At 40.5% G+C, this 20185-nt stretch overlaps 1 protein-coding gene across 1 annotated transcript in view; it reads right to left on the bottom strand.

Annotated features, from left to right (window-relative positions):
- Positions 1-2411: 2411 nt before the first annotated feature.
- DLGAP4 (DLG associated protein 4) overlaps positions 2412-20185 on the bottom strand; it is a 255491-nt gene continuing 237717 nt past the window's right edge. The window contains exons 11-12 of the mRNA XM_089673346.1: positions 7585-7737; positions 2412-4035 (exon numbers count right to left, since the gene is read on the bottom strand). Of these exons, the coding sequence (XP_089529472.1) occupies positions 3811-4035; positions 7585-7737 (378 nt within the window). The 3' untranslated portion in view covers positions 2412-3810. The remainder of the gene's footprint in view (positions 4036-7584; positions 7738-20185) is intronic.

Genomic DNA, 20185 nt, shown 5'->3' with positions numbered 1-20185 from the left:
TAGGTAAAACAAGGCCCCTGCATGTATTTCATCAATGTATTTAATGGTTTGCCTGGAGTTCAGCTTCAAGCAGAAAAAGTCACTCACAGCAAGCAAACAGGTTTCAGCTTTATCTTTATATTTCTAAAGAAATATCTGCCTCCTTCTTTGTTCTGGTTTATACGCAAATGTTTGGGCACCCCTGGTCATGACAGATTTTTTTTTTTTCCATTAGGGAACAAGTTACACAACCTCTGCAGGGAACAAACTTAAAGGAAATGTCCACTTCTGTTGGACTTTTGGTAGCTAAATAGCATGAGACAAAAAGATGCGGTGCCAATTGAAGCCAGGCATCCGAACCAAGGGACAGCCTAGCTCAGAACTGGCCAGGTCACCTCTGATCTGTACCCGCATCACACACGCTCTCCCCACTGCAGAGCTGGCAGATCACAGGAACAACATGGCTTTGCACAGGCTGCGATAAGAAATGGAATCCTGAAGGTGTATACAAATGGAGAAACAGAAAAAGGGCGCACCGACCTAGTGCATTATCGTTTAAAATAATGAAAGAAACAAAAATAGGTATCATACCCACAATGGACATAACACAGGCATGTCAAACTGAACAAGACGTATGATCCAAACAACATCTGAGTCCATACGATGGAACCCGGGATGACCAACTGTCTAACGCGTTTCGAGGACATAACCTCTTCCTCAAAGCCAACCTGAAGAAGAGGTTATGTCCTCGAAACGCGTTAGTCAGTTGGTCATCCAGGGTTGCATCGTATGGACTCAGATGTTGTTTGGATCATACGTCTTGTTCAGTTTGACATGCCTGTGTTATTATGTCCATTGTGAGTATACCTATTTTTGTTTCTTTAATAAATTATTTTAAACGATAATGCACTAGGTCGGTGCTCCCTTTTTCTGTTTCTCCATTTGTATCCAGTGTATTCGGACCACCCCGGTCTGTTGAGGGCAGCAAGCAGTTCATACTACAGAAAATTCCAGAACATTCCTATTGGGTCTACGGAGTCCTTTCCTAGCGCAGGAGTAAAGTGTTTGTTGTGTTGAATCCTGAAGGTGTACAATATGATGGTAGGTGAAGCCTGGCACCAATTATTTCAAGTCCAATAAAAGTGGATATACACTTTAAAGTGTTGCTTTTACATGACATTGTTGTATTACATTTTAAAACGCACCTTCTCAGGAGATGTCAAACATACAGCGCATGCAAAATGACCTAAGAATGTTTTTGAACTAATGTGTTTGCCCAGGAAAAAGGCAGGAAGGTAAAATTGTAAAAGCAAGGATAGAAAGACTGTTTGGAGGGTATTATCTCTACGAAAATGAGTATACTAAATACTGAGAGGGTGCCGGAGCATTTGCAGCCTTAGGCTGGCCATACATTATACAATTTTCCTTTAGATTTACCAAAACAATATAATAGGAGCTCAAACCAAAACACTTTCAATTTGTATGCAATCAGGCAGGCCCTTGCATTACATAGTTAGATTTACCTTCAAAAGGAATTGTATAGTTTATGGCCAGCCTTATTCATGAGTGCAGAAACTCATAGCAACCAAACCACTACAAAGCTCACCACACGTTAAAAATCGGACCATATAATCTTTGCACAATCAAAGTTTAGCCTGACCATACACGTTACAATGCAATTGTACAATCTCCTTTAGATCTACCATCCTATATCTAGTGCAAGGTCCTGTCTGATTGGATGCAATGAATATGTTCACGTAGGATCAGGGGCAAACTGACAACTCATGGGGCCCCCGGGCAATAGGGGATCATGGGGCCCCTGTGTCCTTGCCCAAACTCGAAAAAGCCTATGAAAAAGGTACCAGGGGCATCTCATGGGGTCCCCTACTGAACCTGGGCCCTTGGACAGTGCCCGAGTTTCCAAATGGTCAGTCCGCCCCTGGGTAGAACCTTACATTGGTAAGGCTAAAAGCTCACCACACATTACATTCTGATTGTACACAATCTCCTTTAGATCTCCCATCAACTATGTAGTGCTTGTTCGCTTGAATACAACCGATTGGTTATATTAGATAGGCGCTCATATTATTTTGGCAAATCTAAAATTGATTGTGTGGTCAGACCGTAACATGTATGGTGACCATTAGATTTACCAAAACTATGGAATAGGAGGACCTACCTAATCATCCATTCAGTCTGCATCTAATAATGCAGATTCTTTCACTTCACAGCGGTTAGTAGATCTAAAGGAGATTGTACATCGATTGGCTCCAAGGAGCAGGGCCCTCCTATCCCTCTTGTATTGATCTGTATTGTCTCCCGTTATATTGTAAAGCGCTGAGCAAACAGTTGACGCTATATAAATCCTGTATAATAATAATAATAATATAATAATGAGTGGTGAGCTTTTTAAGGATTCTGATTGGGTGCTATTACAGTCAAGGTTGTGTTTTATTTTTATTTTTTTTCTCTAGTCCATTACATTTAAAAAATAAATAGCTATGCAGTAATCTTATAGAATCAGCAAATGTTTCCGTCTGTTCCCAGCAGAGATGATCTTTTCTCGTAGGGTTTATTCACATCAGCACGGTGGTGTAATTTGTGAAGGGGTGGGGCGATGCGTTGTTAGAACGCATCACACTTTTTATTAAGCGGCGTTCGTTTTTATGCATCGTTGAGTGTTGTGATATGGTGTAGTGCGTGGCAAAATGTAAAAAACGCAGCACGTTCTACTTCTTTTCAGTTCACCACTGTAAATGAATCTAATAGGGCATAAGGCAAACTGTCTTGTCTGTGCATTTAGACTGCATTGGACAAGACCGCCCAACACATAGGATGTGAATGGGCCCTAAGGAAGCCAACAAAACCTGCACTTTGATCAGGGCTACAGAAACATTTGTTTCGGTCTGTATATAAAAGCCTTTGTGCACCTGCGCACAGCTCGATGTGTTCTAGGGAAATACGAAGGTCTATGATCTCTAATTATATAGTACAGTGTGCTTTGATTATTATTCAGTTGCTGGCCTACCTGGTAAACAAATTCTACAATACTCTTGTCTCCGTTTCATAGATGTGCCTAAATCAGCATTAAAAATATAACAGGGGGAGAGTGTGATCTCAGCAACACATGGCAGTGCAGAGCCTGACAGTGTGCAAAGCTGCTCACTGCTGCCCCCTACTGGGAGCAGAGCACTGCATTAATAAAATGGTAATGCCTGCTGTGTGCAGGACAATGCATTGCAAGCTCCTGTTCTATCTCATCACGTGAAATTTGGGTCTGTATGAGCTGAGTGTTTATCAAAACCACCATACAAATCTGCATGCTCCTGCTCAAGGAGGAAGAGGGATGCTAAGGGTGGAGTTTGTTCCTTATTGCAATAGGTGCTACTTATACAGACAAAGGGGAGGGTGATACAAAGATGGCATACCATCCAAAACCAGGGTGCAGTCTTTGTGCAATTGTGTAGATTTTGGGGTGCCTTATTGCCTCGGCCCATATAAGGAGAGGAAAGTGGGGGGGGGGGCTGCATAACAGGTCTACCCCTTCTGAATATCTTCCACTTTGGGTCTCTTCCCCACAAAGACATGGAAAAAAAAAAAAGGAAAAAAAAAAAAAAAAAAGCTCCTTTGTTTTAAGAATATTTAGTTGAAAAGTCCCGGCACGCTCTCTGTGGAGCTCTCCTCGCAGAAATACGCCACTGCCAGGATACGCAGCCTAGACCGAACGTGCTCTTGTGCCTTCTTCCCTTCGTCTCCCGCTTCAGTCTGTCAGCAAGTCTACGTCTGCCAATGCCCTCCGTTTCCCATAATTGGCACGGGAGGCTCCATCACTCAGAGCCGCGTCTGTGCCTCTGGCACATAGATCTCGATGCTGTCCGCGCTCTCGGTTGCCGAGTTCTGGCGCACCGAGGCTGCTCGTTTGGCTGCCATCAGCCTTTTGCGGGCTTCTTGCCGTTGTTTGTCGCTGTTGGAGGGGCCTGGGGTCTTGTCGCGACTCAGCGGGGGCTTGGGCCGGGCTGGCTTCTTTGGCACAGGGGGAGGGGGCCTCTTTACTTCCTGTCCAACAGAGAAATGAGACTTGTAAAAATGATTATACAAAGATGCACATTATTAACCAATTCAATACCGGGCAATTTTACACCTTCCTGCCCAGGCCATTTTTCAGGTTTCAGCGCTCTCACACTTTGAATGACAATTGCGCGGTCATACAACATTGTACCCAAACTAAAATTTTATCATTTTCTTCACACAACTAGAGCTTTCTTTTGGTGGTATTTAATCACCGCTGGGGTTTTTATTTTTTGCTAAAATTAACAAAAAGACCGAAAATTTTGAAAAAAAACACGTTTTTCTTTGTTTCTGTTATAAAAGTTTACAAATAAATAATTGTTCTTCATAAATTTAGGCCGAGATGTATTCTGCTACATGTCTTTGGTGAAAATAACCCAAATTAGGATGTATTATTTAGTTTGAAGGAAAGTTATAGAGTTCACAAACTATGGTATAGATCTGAAAATTGATCAATCCTGAAGTACTGACAGCCAATCTAATGTCTTGAGGTCCAAGAATGTGAGAATAGTACAGATATCCCCCAAATGACCCCTTTTTGCAAAGTAGACAGTCCGACGTACTTCATAAGAGGCATGGTGAGCTTTTTGAAGTTGGATTTTTTTTTTGTCATAATTTTTCAGAAAATGAAAAAATTATTTTCACTATTTTTTTTTTTACATACTTTCACCAGTGCAGTATACAGCGTCATCATATAACTGGCATGGCGGTGATCAGGGACACTGACTGGTGACAGTATAAAAATTTTTTTTTTTTTTTTAATTTATTACAATTTTTTTTTTTTCATATTTTACTATGACCAAAGTAGTACAATGTTACCATAGTAACATTGTACTACTTTGGGGAAGTGATCAGTATTTTTTTTTTTTTTTTTTTTTTACACAATTTGCCTATAGCAAAGAATTACTTTGCTATAAGCAAGCATTTACCTGAATGACATCGATTCATTCAGGTTTTTTTTTTTTTTTTGTTTGGTTTTTTTGTGCTTAGCTGTGATTTGGCCACAGCTAATCACATGACACGTGCATGTGACCTGCTGTGAGCATTCACAGCTAGACACTAGTATACAATGGATGGCATGAATGAAGCCATCCATTGTATACAACTGTCACGTGACCTGCTGTGATTGGTCACAGCAGGTTACATGGTACCAGCAATAGGGGCCGTGTCCGAGGTACACAGCCGGTGACAGATCACGCCGCTGCGCGGCTCTGCAACCGCGCATGTGTGGGAGGACGCCAAATGGCGTACACCCCGGAAAGCTAATGCATTTTTTCAGCCGCCAAACGGCTATAGGGCGGGCGGCAAATGGTTAAAAATTACTTATTTTGCATTTCTACAATCACTCTTAAGTTCCACAAACTGCCAAAAAAACCCTCAAACTGCTTTTGCTTGTAGCCATGGCAGTATTACTTAATGTTTAACCCCTTCCCATTCTGCCCTGACCTCCCTTCATAGGGGCTGTAGGCCTGAGGAGTATTGGAGATCATGTAACCACAACAACTGGCTGTCTTAGTGGTCACATGATTGAGAGATGGTCCTGCCTTTGATAAATCCATCCCTGTGCTGGCAGCTCTCAGAACAAAAAATACTGGCAGTCTGATGCTACAGTTTTTGGGACCGCTCTGAGCAGAGAGCAGCAACTGTCAGGCACCACTCTTCCTCTCCTGCACTTACTGAATTGGCTGGCTCAGGATGTCAGCAGCACGCCGAGAGGCTGAGCCAACTCCCGGTCAGGAATCTGGGTGGATCCCGACATTATTGGTGGGATCCTCTCAGCATCTGGAGCAGCTCTGTGACGGCATCCAACAGTGGACTATAGTCCATTGACGGTTAATTCTGGGTCACAGGAGTGCAAAAAGCAAATGCACTCACATGAGAAGTATGGCCAAACAAACAGTGCAGCTTTGTGCAGTCTATTGCCAGCAATGTCACTAGCATGTACAGATGGAAATGCAGAAGCTGCCATTGCTGAAAACAAATACCAATTGCTGGTCTGTCTCTGGCTTTCTTCCTTTTTGAGCTACAGACCCAAAAACAAGCATGCAAATTAAAAATGCCCCCCCCCCCAAAAAAAAAAAAAAAAAAAAAAAAAAAGGGTTTCTGCTGTGCAATGCTTGCGCCAGGACAGTAACTCATAAAGAACGGAAGCTATTGGATCAGCATAATAGCCAGATAGTAATCATTTTCAGATAGAGAGATTAGGACTAGCTACATCTATATTTAATGCACACAGGATTTATGTTTAAAGCCAACCTGCCATGAAAGTAATACTTAAGCTACCACGGTTGTCCTTCTGAAAATACCGACTGCCTGGTTCTTCTGCTGATTCTAAACAAGGTAACGAAATTCAGTTCTATATAACTATTTTGCATCATAGGCTCAGAAATATGAAAGCAAGAAGAGAAGCAGGACAGCCAGGTAAATTGCAGATTCAAATATGAACTAGCAAAACTCGTCCCTTGACCCTACAGACATGGATCCAAGATCTCATTCTGATACAGAGCAATAAAAGGAGAGATTGTCAGAGGTACACAGAAGTGGTAAATAAGGAGAATACTTGGATAATGGTGCAAATGTTAAGGTGAAGCACATTAAATAAACAAGGATGCAGAAGAGGTATAAAATGTCCAATATAGACTATACAGGGTAGAAGAATTTAAAATCCTTGAACACTTGTTGCAGAACCTTCAAAAGACTGAAGCAATCTCTATGTAAAACATAAAAGAACAGTAGAGGGCTTCAAACTGAGTGTAGTACAAAGCTTTATTTGTTAAAAGACAAATGGTAACTCGTACGAATTTTAAGTAAAAGAGCACAACTCATCAAACATGGTGAGGTAATTGCGGTTTTCCTCAGCATTCACAGGTTAATCTATGCCAGGACATCAGATGAACTGCCACTGGCTGGGTGTGGAAATGACGGCAAGAAGCACCGAGCGCCAAGAAGCCAGAAGCTCGGTGGAATGCAATCACCAGACTGGAAATGTCACACATTGGAGGGGCACAAATGGGGGCATGGCTACATGTTTCAGAGCCGCAACAATCTTTTCTCAAGCCTCTTGCGAAAGCAGTGTTGAGGCTCCAAAACGCATAGTCTATTTGTGCCCCTTCGATGCGTGACAATTTTTGGTCCGGTGTTTGTGTTCCACTGATGTTCTGGCTTTTTGGCTCTCCCTGCCTACATCCCCAGCCAGCGGTGGTACATCTGACCTCCTGGCATAGATTAAGCTGTGAGCTAATGTGCAATTCATGCGAGTTGACATTTGTCTTTTACCTAAAAAACAAAAACAAAAAAAACAAAAAACAAAAAAACAACAACAAAGAAAAAAGGTTTCTGCATATACTACACTTAGTTTGCCCTCCGCTGTTTTATATGCCAAATGCACACTAAATCTTCATTTCAGGGCACCATCATCCTTCTTCAAACATGAAGTTAGTAATACTTGGTGGAGGTCTTCATTAGGCTTCTTTATGATTACAATTGCGAACAACTGCATGGTATATAAAAACACAACAACATAGTAAAAAGACTCACATTTCTATCAAGAGATTCGCTCAATGCCCAGCCGTTGGCCTTGAGCTGGAAGAGTTCATCAAATTTCATGCTAATGTCTTCTATAGAAAGTTGCAGGAGGTCCCAGAATCCAGCGAGGTCCTGCGCTGAGGGGCGTGGGTTTGAGTTAGGGTTCTACAAGGAAGAAAAAAAGAAGACATGTGAACATCACTGTCTGCAAAAAGCAGATTTATAGAATGCTGGAGGGAAGAGTTACCCACAGACCCCAGGGGAAGAGCAGTTTTCCAATGCGGTGAGGAAGTTTAAAGCGGTGTTCCACTCACTTTGTAAAAAAAAAAAATAAAAATAAAAGTCAGCAGCTACAAAAACTGTAGCTGCTGACTTTTAAAAAACAGCCACTCACTTGTCCCACGATCCCGCGTTGCCCCCACCGCAGCCCATTTCACTGGCCATCCTGTATTCCAGGCGGCGGCATCTTCAGTGTGGGCACCCGGCTGTGACAGCTTGCACAAGACTTCGGGGAGGGAGGGTAGGAGGACAACTTCCGTTTCTGATCACAGCAGAGGTGGTAGCAGGTACCTGTCAAATTCAGGAACCCGTCCCCCTCCCCCCCCCCCCCGCTCCCCAAAGGTGCCAGTCCTTAATGGGGAGCGGGGGACCAATATTTAAAGCGGAACTTCCCCTTTTGGGTAGAACTCCGCTTTAACATGAAGTAATTTAAAACACAACTTCCAGATTAGGTACCAAAAGGTTCCAGCACATACTGTACCTCTCCTGTTATAAGTGCCCTGGAGGGCTTGCAGGTTAAAACTCAAGTGCCAAATTCATTTGTTAGAGCAAAACAGCAAACCCCATATTATGATTAAGGGACAGGTTGTTGAAGCTCTAGAACTGCATCGTGCCATATGGGGTAGGGGTGTGTTTGTGCTCCGAATTTCAGTACATCAAGCAAATTATTCTGCCCCCCCAGGCAACAAAATGTATGTAGGCATGTATTTCTAGGTGCTGTTGATCCTGAGATGGTGAGGTCATCTCCTGTGAACTACCTAATCCCTCTCCCCTGTGTAATGGAGATCAGATGAGGAGGAGGACTTTTTAGTCCAAATCAGAAGAGCAGCCTAGGGTGACAAAGCTACTCCTCCATATATACAGCAAGGTGAGTGAGCGTTGTCATCCCTGGACAGGAAGTGTGTTACTGGCAGAACTACTAGGTAAAAATAAGAGGAAAGAAAAATTAAAAAAGGGGCCAAACTTGAGGGTTAAGGACTGATGTGAATGTACAATATATATGTAAAAGTGCTGTGTAAATTGATGGTGCTATACAAGTAGCTGTAATAAATAAAAAAATAAAAAATAAATCTAACTCAGCCGCCATATCTAAAGACTGGTAAGCTGCAATCTACAATACTGTAGGTTATGGGGTTAGGTACGCTTTAAGGCTCTAGTTCCTTGCTATTACCCAAACACTTCCTGACATTTATTTTTTTCTACATCTGACTTTATTTGGTGCTTTCCTTTCCAGGATCAAGACATAATCCCAAAATAACATCTTAGGCATGTTCCAACAAGTACATCCCCGCAAGCCAAGTGACATCAGCTGCACACTCCTTTAGCCAGCGTCTCATGTGGATGAATGTGCCGTGGGTTTTAAATGTCCTTAAAATGTCCTGGCGCTTTCATCTTCCCCCTCTGTGTATCACCTCCTCCTGGTACTCTGTAGCTCAAGACATCTTCACGCAGTAGGCCTACAGTACAGCTATATACCACCTTTACAGTCATTACTCCCAGGAAACATACAAGATATTCAGTATAGGCTGAGAGATACAAAAATTACCTGTTCTCTAGAACAGTGTTTCTCAACCTTTTATTCAGTCAAGGCACCCCTTAAAATGATGCAGTCAAGGCACCCCATTCTAAAATGTAAAAGTCTAAACGTTTACATAATGCAGCAACATCCACACACATAGGACACCCAATGCTAGAGGTGATTTATTCCAAGGATAAATATATCAAAAATTGCTCATGGACCTTTTAGGCACAAACTCAGTACACAAAGAATAAAAGCAATTGTTACTTTATTAACATATCACATCTAAAACATATCTTTTGTGCATTTAAAATTGCATTTCTCATTGAATCACAGTATGTCCAGCCCCCCCAAACAGGAATGCTGTGCAGGTGCCCAACGATCTCCTTAACCGCTTACCGACCGCCCTATAGCAGAAATACTGCTACAGGGTGACAGTGGTGCGCAAAATCACGTGTATGTATGTATGTATGTATGTATATATATATATATATATATATATATATATATATATATATATATAGATAGATAGAACAGCGATAATAGCCAACAGGCTGCGGTGCTGCTTAGGGCTCATGTACACTGCAGCTGATAAACTCACGTTTAGGAGCTGTTCAGCGTTTTTTTCAGCAACCCCTGAACTCTCCCTAATGTTTTCCTATGTGTCCATGTACACATCATCGTTTACAGGCATTTAAGTTTACAGTCGTTTTTTTGAACGCAGAAAACTTGTGTTCAGAAGTCGATTTTATTAGTGATTCAAACGCAAAAAACACTTGTAAACGCGGCAAATCGCGTTTATAAGCATTTGAATTTTTTTTTTTTTTTTTTTTTAACTCTTCCAGTTCCCAATGCTGTCCACAGCCTTTTTTCATCATGAAAAATGCATGCAAAATGTTTAAAGAACTCAAATGACAAAACACTGAACACAGGATGTTCCTACCAAGCTTGTCACACATTGGAAATGACCATTCACACCTCATGAGGACCCCCTGCCAGGTGACTTTAATGACGCACTCCACCAGACACCTTTCCCACCCTTGGGAACAAAAGAAATGTTAATGAGCAACTCACACCTAAGCTAATCTCAACACATACTGCTGTCCCTGATTCTACTTTCTGTATTTCTCGGAAACAGTCTGAAATAGTTAATAATTTACCACTTTTCAGTGCATTCTGGGCATTTGGGAGGTTCTCCTGTGCTTATCTTTAAAAAACGCTTCTAAACGCAAACACGTATAAATGTGGTATGCAAACGCAGCTAAACAGACTTTTTTTAACCTACGTTTTCCAGCCGTCAGTTTCCATCATTCAGAAGTGTCCATGGGGCCTTAGTGTATCCCAACAATGGTGAGGCGGGGAGGTCTCCCTGTTGTCAGAGTACAAAGACAAGAGCAGTGAGGATTCTTCCATCCTCACTGAACGTGAGGGTCAGTTTTTTTTTTTCCGTTCAACTGGCTGAACGGAAAAAAAAAAAAAAAAAAAATTAAAAATGACCCATGTATAAGCAGTTTTACTTTATTCCTTATTCCCAGTTCCCAAGCTGCAGGACCAGTCCCCTGAAGTTGCTTCCCTTTGCTGCTCTGCCGGTGACATGCTTTTAACACCATCACATAAATTGCAGGACCAGCAATCCTGCAAGAGTAGCACGACCCGCTACAATCCAAAGCGCAGAATTTCGAGATGATATGAAATAAAGTATTACTGCACTAGGCTAAATGAGCATTTAACCCTTGCAGTATGGGGAGGGGGCAGGGAGGGCGCAACTGCAAGAGTAGATTTTAAGTTACCTTGGAGTTCAGGTTTAATTGTTGAAAGACTAATTTCTTAGCTCAATTATTTTCCCCACCACAAACAGCTCCTTTCCCCACTCCCCTCACTATTCTTTCCAGCCTGAACCTAGCAGTGTTCTACCTATCTGAAAATCTTTGTGAATCAAGTTTAAATGGAATAACTGCCATGTGTTAAATTCAACTGATCCGTGCAGTAATATCTTTAGTGAATTGAGAAATCCATTATTGACCGTGTGAAAAAAAAGAAAAGGGCAGTAATGAAAATGTTTCAAGCGTGGTGCTTTTGTGATTTTAACCGTGTGTGAAGGATAGAGCAATAAAACCGGCAAATCAATGCAATTATTGTGACAAGTTCAGGATGCTGGTGTACACAACTGTGCTCTAATTGGTGGGCACTCTTCACCTGAAACAGGTAACTGTCACCCGTACAAAGACTTTAACTGCTTCCTCTAATGATTTTTTTTTTCTTTTTAATACTCTATGTGCCCTTTCACAAGGGCTTCCGTATGTCCGTTTTTCATCTGTCCGTTTATGGATGAAAACAGGACACCCATGTATTTCTGTGTACTAGCGGATGTAAACGGATAATCATCTGTTTACATCCATTAACATCTGTTTTTTTTAACAAAAGAAACTCTTATTTTTCCATTAAAAAAAAACACAATAGATGAAAAACATGTAAATGACCAAAAAAAAAAAAAAAAAAAAAAAAAGGACATAACAGATTAAAACGATGTAAACTGATGTGAGCTGATGAAAAACTGATGTGAACTGATGAAAAACGGACGTGAACTCAATGTCTCATGGGAGGAGCCTGTGCATGGCGCTGATTGGGAGATCGTTGTGAGATCTCCCAAACCCAGGCTCCCCCAGCGCCCAGCTAACAGGTCGTCATGACCTTTGGATAGCCAGGACGGAGGAGGGGGACTTGCCTGCTGTCGGGTCCCGTGGGAGTGCTCCTGCACCCGGTCTAGTTACATAAAGATCTGGGGCAGGTGCTGTCTAGAGTAGAGGAGACGGAATTAAAAATAAACAAACATGCCCAAGTGTTCCAGTCCGTAGGAAAACAAATGGTGGAAATGAAGAAAGAACATAGAAACCTGCTATATAAATTTGAAGATCAGGAAAATAGGCTTAGATGAAGCAACTTAAGGATACAAGGTTTTCCAGAGATCTCTCAAGGAGAAGATTTGAGGGAAAAAATAGAGAAAATGTTAGACAGTATAATGGACAGAGCTGCAGCGGAACCATATAAAATAGATGGGGTGTACAGAATTGGGAGACTCCATCAAGAAGGCAGAAAAGGTGACCCGAGAGATGTTATCGTTCAGTTCCATCACTACTGTGATAAAGAAGAGATCTGGAAGAGGATGAAAGGAAGAGCAGCTATAAAATATGGTGAAATAAACTTACAGTTTTTTTGCAGATATTGCTGCTGAGACACTGTTAAGAAAAAAAACTTTGAAACCATTGGTAGAACAAATGAGGAAGCAGAACGGTCGATACAGCTGGGGGTTCCCAGCATGTTTAATCGGTTGGAGAAATGGGCGTTCTGCCAAATTAAGGTTTCCTGAAGAATTGAGAGACTTCTGTGAGAGACTGGAGTTGCAATATATAGATATTCCTGGATGGGGTGTGGAGGAGGAAGAAAGTGGGAATATAGAAAGTAAAAAGGTGGCAGGGGGCCCAGGAGGGAACTTGAAATCTGAGGGGGATGTGGGGAGGAGGGTTCCCCCCCCCCTTTTTTTTCTTCTCTCTCCTCTATATCTCCCCTTTCTGTCCTCCTCTTCTCCTCTTTTCCCTTGGAAGATGTTGTCTGTCTTTCTTCTCTACCTCCAGAGAATTTTTTTTTCTTCTTCTCTCGAATATTCCTCCTCTTGGTTAAGCTGGCAGGATGCTGGGGGAGTGTAATTGGGTTGAGGTGGGCATGCTAAGCGCTTCACCCCAAAGTTGCATCAAGGGTGGGACTTAGACCACAAATGATTCATAGGCTACTTAGTTGCCTAAAAAGGGAGGGGGGTTTATGGGGAGGGTATGGGGGAGGGTTAGGTAGTTTTAGGCTCTGCGAAATAGTAAGAAATGTATCTGTCTGGAGAAAACCTAGAAAACGAAGGGGAAGATATGGAGGAAAGAGGAGAAGGGGGAAGATGGAGAAGAAAGGTAGAATGGAAGAGATTAATTTTGTGACTTATAATGTTAAAGGATTAAATAGCTTTGGGAAGAAATTTAGGATTTTCAAACAAATTCAGCACAGATTTTCTTCAGTGGTGTTTCTGCAGGAGACACATTTAGAACGAGAAGTAAATGTGAAACTAAATTCCAAATATTATCCAATATGGTACTATGCAGATTCCCCAATCAAACGAGCCAAAGGAGAGGCAATAGGTTTTGCGAAAAATATCTGATTTAATTTGGAAGACAGATTGGTAGATTCGGAAGGGAGATTTCTGTTCCTGAAGGGGAAATTACAGGATCAGGAGTGTACACTAGCAAATATCTGTTGCCTGAATAAGAAACTGGAGGAATTCCTAAAAAATACTCTTAGGAAATTATTGGATTGCAAGAAAGTTAGCTTAATTGTGGCGGGAGATTTTAATCTTTGCATGGATCCTCAGATAGATATGACGTCACATGTGCAGAGGAATGGTAGTAGGTCTCTGAAATCTTAAAAAAAAAATGTTATATCAATGTCAACTTGTAGACATATGGAGAATTAAGCATATAAAGGATAGAGACTATATGTTTTATTCGCATGCACATGAGATGTACTCAAGATTGAATTATATATTGTTGGACCATTGACTTGAGTCTCTGGTTAAAGTAAAAATAGAAGAGATATCAATATCAGATCATGCTCCTGTCACAATGAAATTATTTTGGGGAAATGAGCTGAATGGGAAATTGTGGAGTTTAAACGAGACACTTCTCCAGGATAAAGAGACAGACCAAAAGATTAAAAAAGAAATAGAGCAATTTTTTGAGGAACATGATTTGGGGGAAGTGTCTGTGGCAAAGGTGTGGGAGGCTCATAAAGCCTATATTAGAGGTATCCTGATAGCGATTCGAGCAAAAAAGAAGAGGGAAAGGAGAGAAAAAATAAATATGCTTCTTAAGGAACTCTGTGAATTAGAGCAGAAACATAAACATAGAGTAACAAGAGACTATGCAGAGGGTAATAAACAAAAGAGAAGAATTAAATAATTTTCTGGCAGAAGACAAGAGAAGAGTGCTTAATAAAATGATATGTGAGAGATATAGATGGGGAGATAGGTCAGGAAAATATTTATTGAGGGCTCAGAGGAAAAAGCAATCAAGCAATTATATAGAGAAAATAAGAGACAACAAAGGCGAATTAGTGTATTCAACTAATGATATAGCTAAAGTGTTTAACGAATACTATAATAAGCTATATAATATTATTCCCCATAGTAAAGATGACGTAGGAAAAATAGAAAAAAGACAGACATATTTAAAAGAAGCGGGACTACCGAAATTAAGTGAGGAACAATTAAAATCTTTGAAATCAGAAATAACGCAGGAAGTAATATATTTAGCATTAAAAAGTACTTTAGCTGGGAAAAGTCCTGGACCTGATGGGTATACAGTGAGATATTATAAAAAAATATAAAGAACTATTAGTACCCAAATTGAGGATATATATGAATGCATTGGGAGGAGAGATGGAAATGAGGAGGGAATCTTTACAAGCCCATGTAGTTCTCATACATAAGGAAGGTAAAGATGATACTCAATGTGCAAGTTATAGACCGATTTCCTTGTTAAACACAGATACCAAACTATGTGCAAAAGTTCTGGCAAATACGTTGAAAGACTTGATGCCGGAATGGATACATATGGACCAGGTGGGTTTTGTTCCAGGAAGAGAGGGTAGTGATAACGGATTAAGATCTTTGTTTCTCATACAAAAAAGTAGGAAAGAGAAAATCCCTACGGTGGTCCTTTCGATAGACGCTGAAAAGGCATTTGATAGAGTAGATTGGGGTTATACGTTGGATACACTGGAATTATTGGGGATGGGACCCAGAATGAGAGAATGGATAAGGAAATGATATAGTCAACCCTCTGCTGCAGTCATGGTTAATGGGGAACTATCAGAGTATTTTAGGATGCAAAATGAAGCAAAACAGGGATGTCCTTTGCTCCACTGTTGTACCCTCTATCTTTGGAATCTCTGCTGGCTACAATAAGGAATAACATAGATATAAAAGGTATTCGGATAGGAGATACAGTGCATAAGGTGGCAGCTTATGCAGATGATATGTTGTTGTACATGGGAAATCCAAGGATAACATTGCCAAATTTAATGAAATCGTTGAAGGAATATGGGGAGATGTCAAATTTAAAAATGAATCCAACTAAAAACAGAGATTTTAAATAGCCAGAAAAATATGCTACAAGAGGAATTTCCTTTTGTATGAAGAGAAAAAGAATTAAAATATTTTAGGTATAAAATTAACTATTAACTATCTTCCAAGAATTTATATAGATCAAATTATATCCCATGGATAGGTCGTATAAATTTGATAAAAATGGTAACTGTTCCAAAAATCCTATACAAATTCCAAATGATACCAATTAAACTACCAGAAGTATATTTTAGAATTTTTTTTAAAAATGTTAAGATTTATTTGGAGGAATAAAAAACCTAGAATAAGCTATGAAATCTTAAGTAGATATAAAGAGAAAGGTGGATTGGAAGTTCGAGACTTGAAAAGGTACTATAATTCGGTAATACGGACAAGAATTTTTGATAGGACACATAATTCACATGGGAAAAGTTGGGTAAAAATAGAAAATACACCAAGTCACACAAGCTTTGGTAGAACTGTATGGTTACCTCCACAATTCCGAGGATTAGCAGCACAAGCTGTTTCACACTTAATGTGTTAAGAGTATGGGACATTTTACATAAACAAAAGGGGTGGGAATATAATTCACTGTTAATGCCCTTATGGTCCACAGAGTTTTTTCCACCAGGTAAAGAAAGTGTCACTGGGAAGAGGATAAAGAAGGAAGACGTACGGTTGAGAGATGTAATGGTGCAGGAGGAAATAGGTTCACTTAACGATTTGGAAAAAAAAGATGGAAATATTCACGAGAATTGATGAGTGGCGTTATTTTCAATTTAAACACTTTATAGGGAAGCTTCCAAGGCCATTGAGAACAAGAGAGGATTGGAACTCTTTTGAGCACTTAGACACGCGGGGAGATGGGAAACATGGGATTTCTAAAATATACAAGATTCTCACTGGAATAACCACGGATATAAGGCCATCATTTATAGAGAAATGTGAAAGGGATATAGGAGTAATATTGGATGTGGAAAAGCAAAAGAAAATATATAGTTTAATGCAAGAAAATGCAAATTTGAAGGAGGTAGAGATGAATTATAAATGTTTGGCAAGATGGTATATTACACCAAGTGTAGCACCTAGATTGAATAGAGACAATTCACATTTATGCTGGCATGGATGTCGGGGTAGAGGTACAATGTATCACATTTGGTGGGAGTGTCCTAAAATTCAAGAGTATTGGGGGAAAATAGTATGCTTGATTCAGAAAATAACGGAGGTTGATATTCTAAAAGACCCAGAGACTTGCCTTTTTCATGGTACCAAGCTTTTGGTTAAGAAATAGTACAATAAACCATATGTTTTCTATCTGAATGCAGCAAATGGATTGATACCAAAGTTTTGGAAGGAAAAGGAAAATAAAGGATTGGGTACACAGGGTAGATCAGATATGTAGATTAGAAGAACTTTACCATTTGAGCGAGGATAAGATGGAGAGTTTCCATGGACAGTCAGGTCCATAAATATTGGGACATCAACACAATTCTAACATTTTTGGCTCTATACACCACCACAATGGATTTGAAATTAAACGAACAAGATGTGCTTTAACTGCAGACTGTCAGCTTTAATTTGAGGGTATTTACATCCAAATCAGGTGAATGGTGTAGGAATTACAACAGTTTGCATATGTGCCTCCCACTTGTTAAGGAACCAAAAGTAATGGGACAGTTGGCTTCTCAGCTGTTCCATGGCCAGGTGTGTGTTATTCCCTCATTATCAATCATTAGGCTGAAAAAACAAAACAAACCCATCAGGGAGATAGCAAAAACATTAGGCGTGGCCAAAACAACTGTTTGGAACATTCTTAAAAAGAAGGAAGGCACCGGTGAGCTCAGCAACACCAAAAAACCCGGAAGACCACAGAAAACAACTGTGGTGGATGACCGAAGAATTCTTTCCCTGGTGAAGAAAACACCATTCACAACAGTTGGCCAGATCAAGAACACTCTCCAGGAGGTAGGTGTATGTGTGTCAAAGTCAACAATCAAGGGAAGGACTTTGCCAGAGTGAATACAGGGGGTTCACCACAAGATGTAAACCATTGGCGAGCCTCAAAAACAGAAAGGTCAGATTAGAGTTTGCCAAACGACATCTAAAAGAGCCTTCACAGTTCTGGAACAACATCCTATGGACAGATGAGACCGAGATCAACTTGTACCAGAGTGATGGGAAGAGAAGAGTATGGAGAAGGAAAGGAACTGCTCATTATCCTAAGCATACCACCTCATCAGTGAAGCATGGTGGTGGTAGTGTCATGGCGTGGGCATGCATGGCTGCCAATGGAACTGGTTCTCTTGTATTTATTGATGATGTAACTGCTGACAAAAGCAGCAGGATAAATTCGGAAGTGTTTCGGGCAATATTATCTGCTCATATTAAGCCAAATGCTTCAGAACTCATTGGACGCTGCTTCACAGTGCAGATGGACAATGACCCAAAGCATACTGCAAAAGCAACCAAAGAGTTTAAGGGAAAGAAGGGGAACGTTATGCAATGGCCAATCAATCACCTGACCTGAATCCAATTGAGCATGCATTTCACTTGCTGAAGACAAAAAACTGGAGGGAAAATGCCCCAAGAACAAGCAGGAACTGAAGACAGTTGCAGTAGAGGCCTGGCAGAGCATCACCAGGGATGAAACCCAGCGTCTGGTGATGTCTATGCATTCCAGACTTCAGGCTGTAATGGAGTGCAAAGGGTTTGCAACCAAGTATTAAAAAGTGAAAGTTTGATTTATGATAATTATTCTGTCCCATTACTTTAGGTCCCTTAACAAGTGTGAGGCACATATGCAAACTGTTATAATTCCTACACCGTTCACCTGATTTGGATGTAAATACCCTCAAATTAAAGCTGACAGTCTGCAGTTAAAGCACATCTTGTTAGTTTCATTTCAAGGAGGGGGGTATATGGTTTAGTGGAGGGGGGGATGGGTGGGGGAAAAATATTAAGACTAAGGTTAATAATTAGATATCATGACAAGCAATTTAGAGGTTATTTGTGTTTATCTTTTTAAAAACGGTTTGTATAAATTTGTAATTTGAAAATGTAATAAAATATTTAAATAAAAAAAAAAAAAAGAAAAAAACTGACCTGAACTGATCCATTTTTTTCTTGGAAAAAACGTGACTGAACTGATGAAAAAAACAGAACGCCCATGTGAAAGGGGCCAATATGTAAAACCACCTCTTGCATTATGTTTTGCAGATGTGGTCTAAAAAGACGAGCCCCATTTCATTTGAGACAAGGAAACAAACAAAAACAAAATAAAAAAAATGGTTCTTGTACAGTTCAGTGAACACATTGGCGCAGCATTTTCCAAAGTGTAAACATTTAGGACTTGTTCACACCATGGTACAGAGACATCAGTTTTTCTACACACGTTCTGCAAGGGTACAAGGAAATCAATTGTTCTCTATGTGCCCTGTTCACACCACAACACTGCCATCGTGCAGATTTTTTTTTTAGTAGAGCACGAGAACTGATGTAAACTGATGTCTCTGCAAGTAGAATCTGTGTGTCAGTTTCCATCAGTTTTCATATACATATGGTGTGAACGAGCCCTACGTGATATAATTGCATTCCATCGAGTTTTTACACCATTAAGCTTGCCATCATTAAAAAGGACTGAACTGGGCCAAAGAAAAGATGCTCCAGTATCAGTGCTCTCGACTTCTGGTAGCTGTCAAATATGTTCAGTGTAATGACTCAAAATTGGCCAGTAGAGGGAACAAGATGATTTAAAGCAGGCCTATTAAAATTGACACTTCACAAAAACAGTTGGGGCATGACAGCATTATGTAATATAAAGGAATATTTTATTTATCTGCCAATCCCTTCACTGGATTCCACTAACCCAACACATAAAAATTCTAAATACTAACCACAACATACAAAGCAATGCACAACACTGCCCTAGCTACATCACCAACCTCATTCGCAGATATCGTCCAAATCGCCTGCTGTGCTCCTCTCAAGACATCTTGCTCTCTAGCTCCCTCACCACCTCCTCCTATGCTCGCCTCCAGGTCTTCTCTAGAACCTCTCCCATCCTCTGGAACTCCCTACCCTGTGGCCGGTCAGCCCCCTCCCTGTTTGCCTTTAGGCGATCTTTGAAAACGTACTTATTCAGCGAAGCCTACCCCACCTCCACCTAAGAACTGTACTTAAGCCACCTCCATCAGAACATCCCCTGCTGCTATTTTGTACCACCTCCCCCTTTCTTTAGATTGTAAGCTCCACGAGCAGGGCCCTCCCATTTCTTCTGTACTGAAATGTATTGTAATTGTATTGTTGTCTACCTTTATATTGTAAAGCGCTGCGCAAACTGTTGGCGCTATATAAATCCTGTATAATAATAATTTATCAAAGTGTTTTTCTTGCAAATAATGAAAAACGTGATCCTTCAAAAAGACACCTTATATATTCTATTATTACTATACAGGATTGATATTGCACAGCACTTTACAAACTAAAGGGGGACAGTACCATCATAATACAATTCAATGTAAGGGATCTTTGATTGTAAGCTCCTTGAGGGTTAGGGACTGATTTGAACATGCAATATATATGTAAAGTGTAAAGTGACAGCATTATAAAAGTTGCATAATTAAATAAATAAAATGTAAGAGGAATCAGAGGGCCCT

Source organism: Staurois parvus, unplaced genomic scaffold (assembly GCF_062004578.1).
Source record: "Staurois parvus isolate SC_StPar_1 unplaced genomic scaffold, SC_StPar_1.0 ptg000137l, whole genome shotgun sequence".
Classification (NCBI taxonomy): Eukaryota; Metazoa; Chordata; class Amphibia; order Anura; family Ranidae; genus Staurois; species Staurois parvus.
This window is presented reverse-complemented; position numbering and strand designations above follow the sequence as displayed.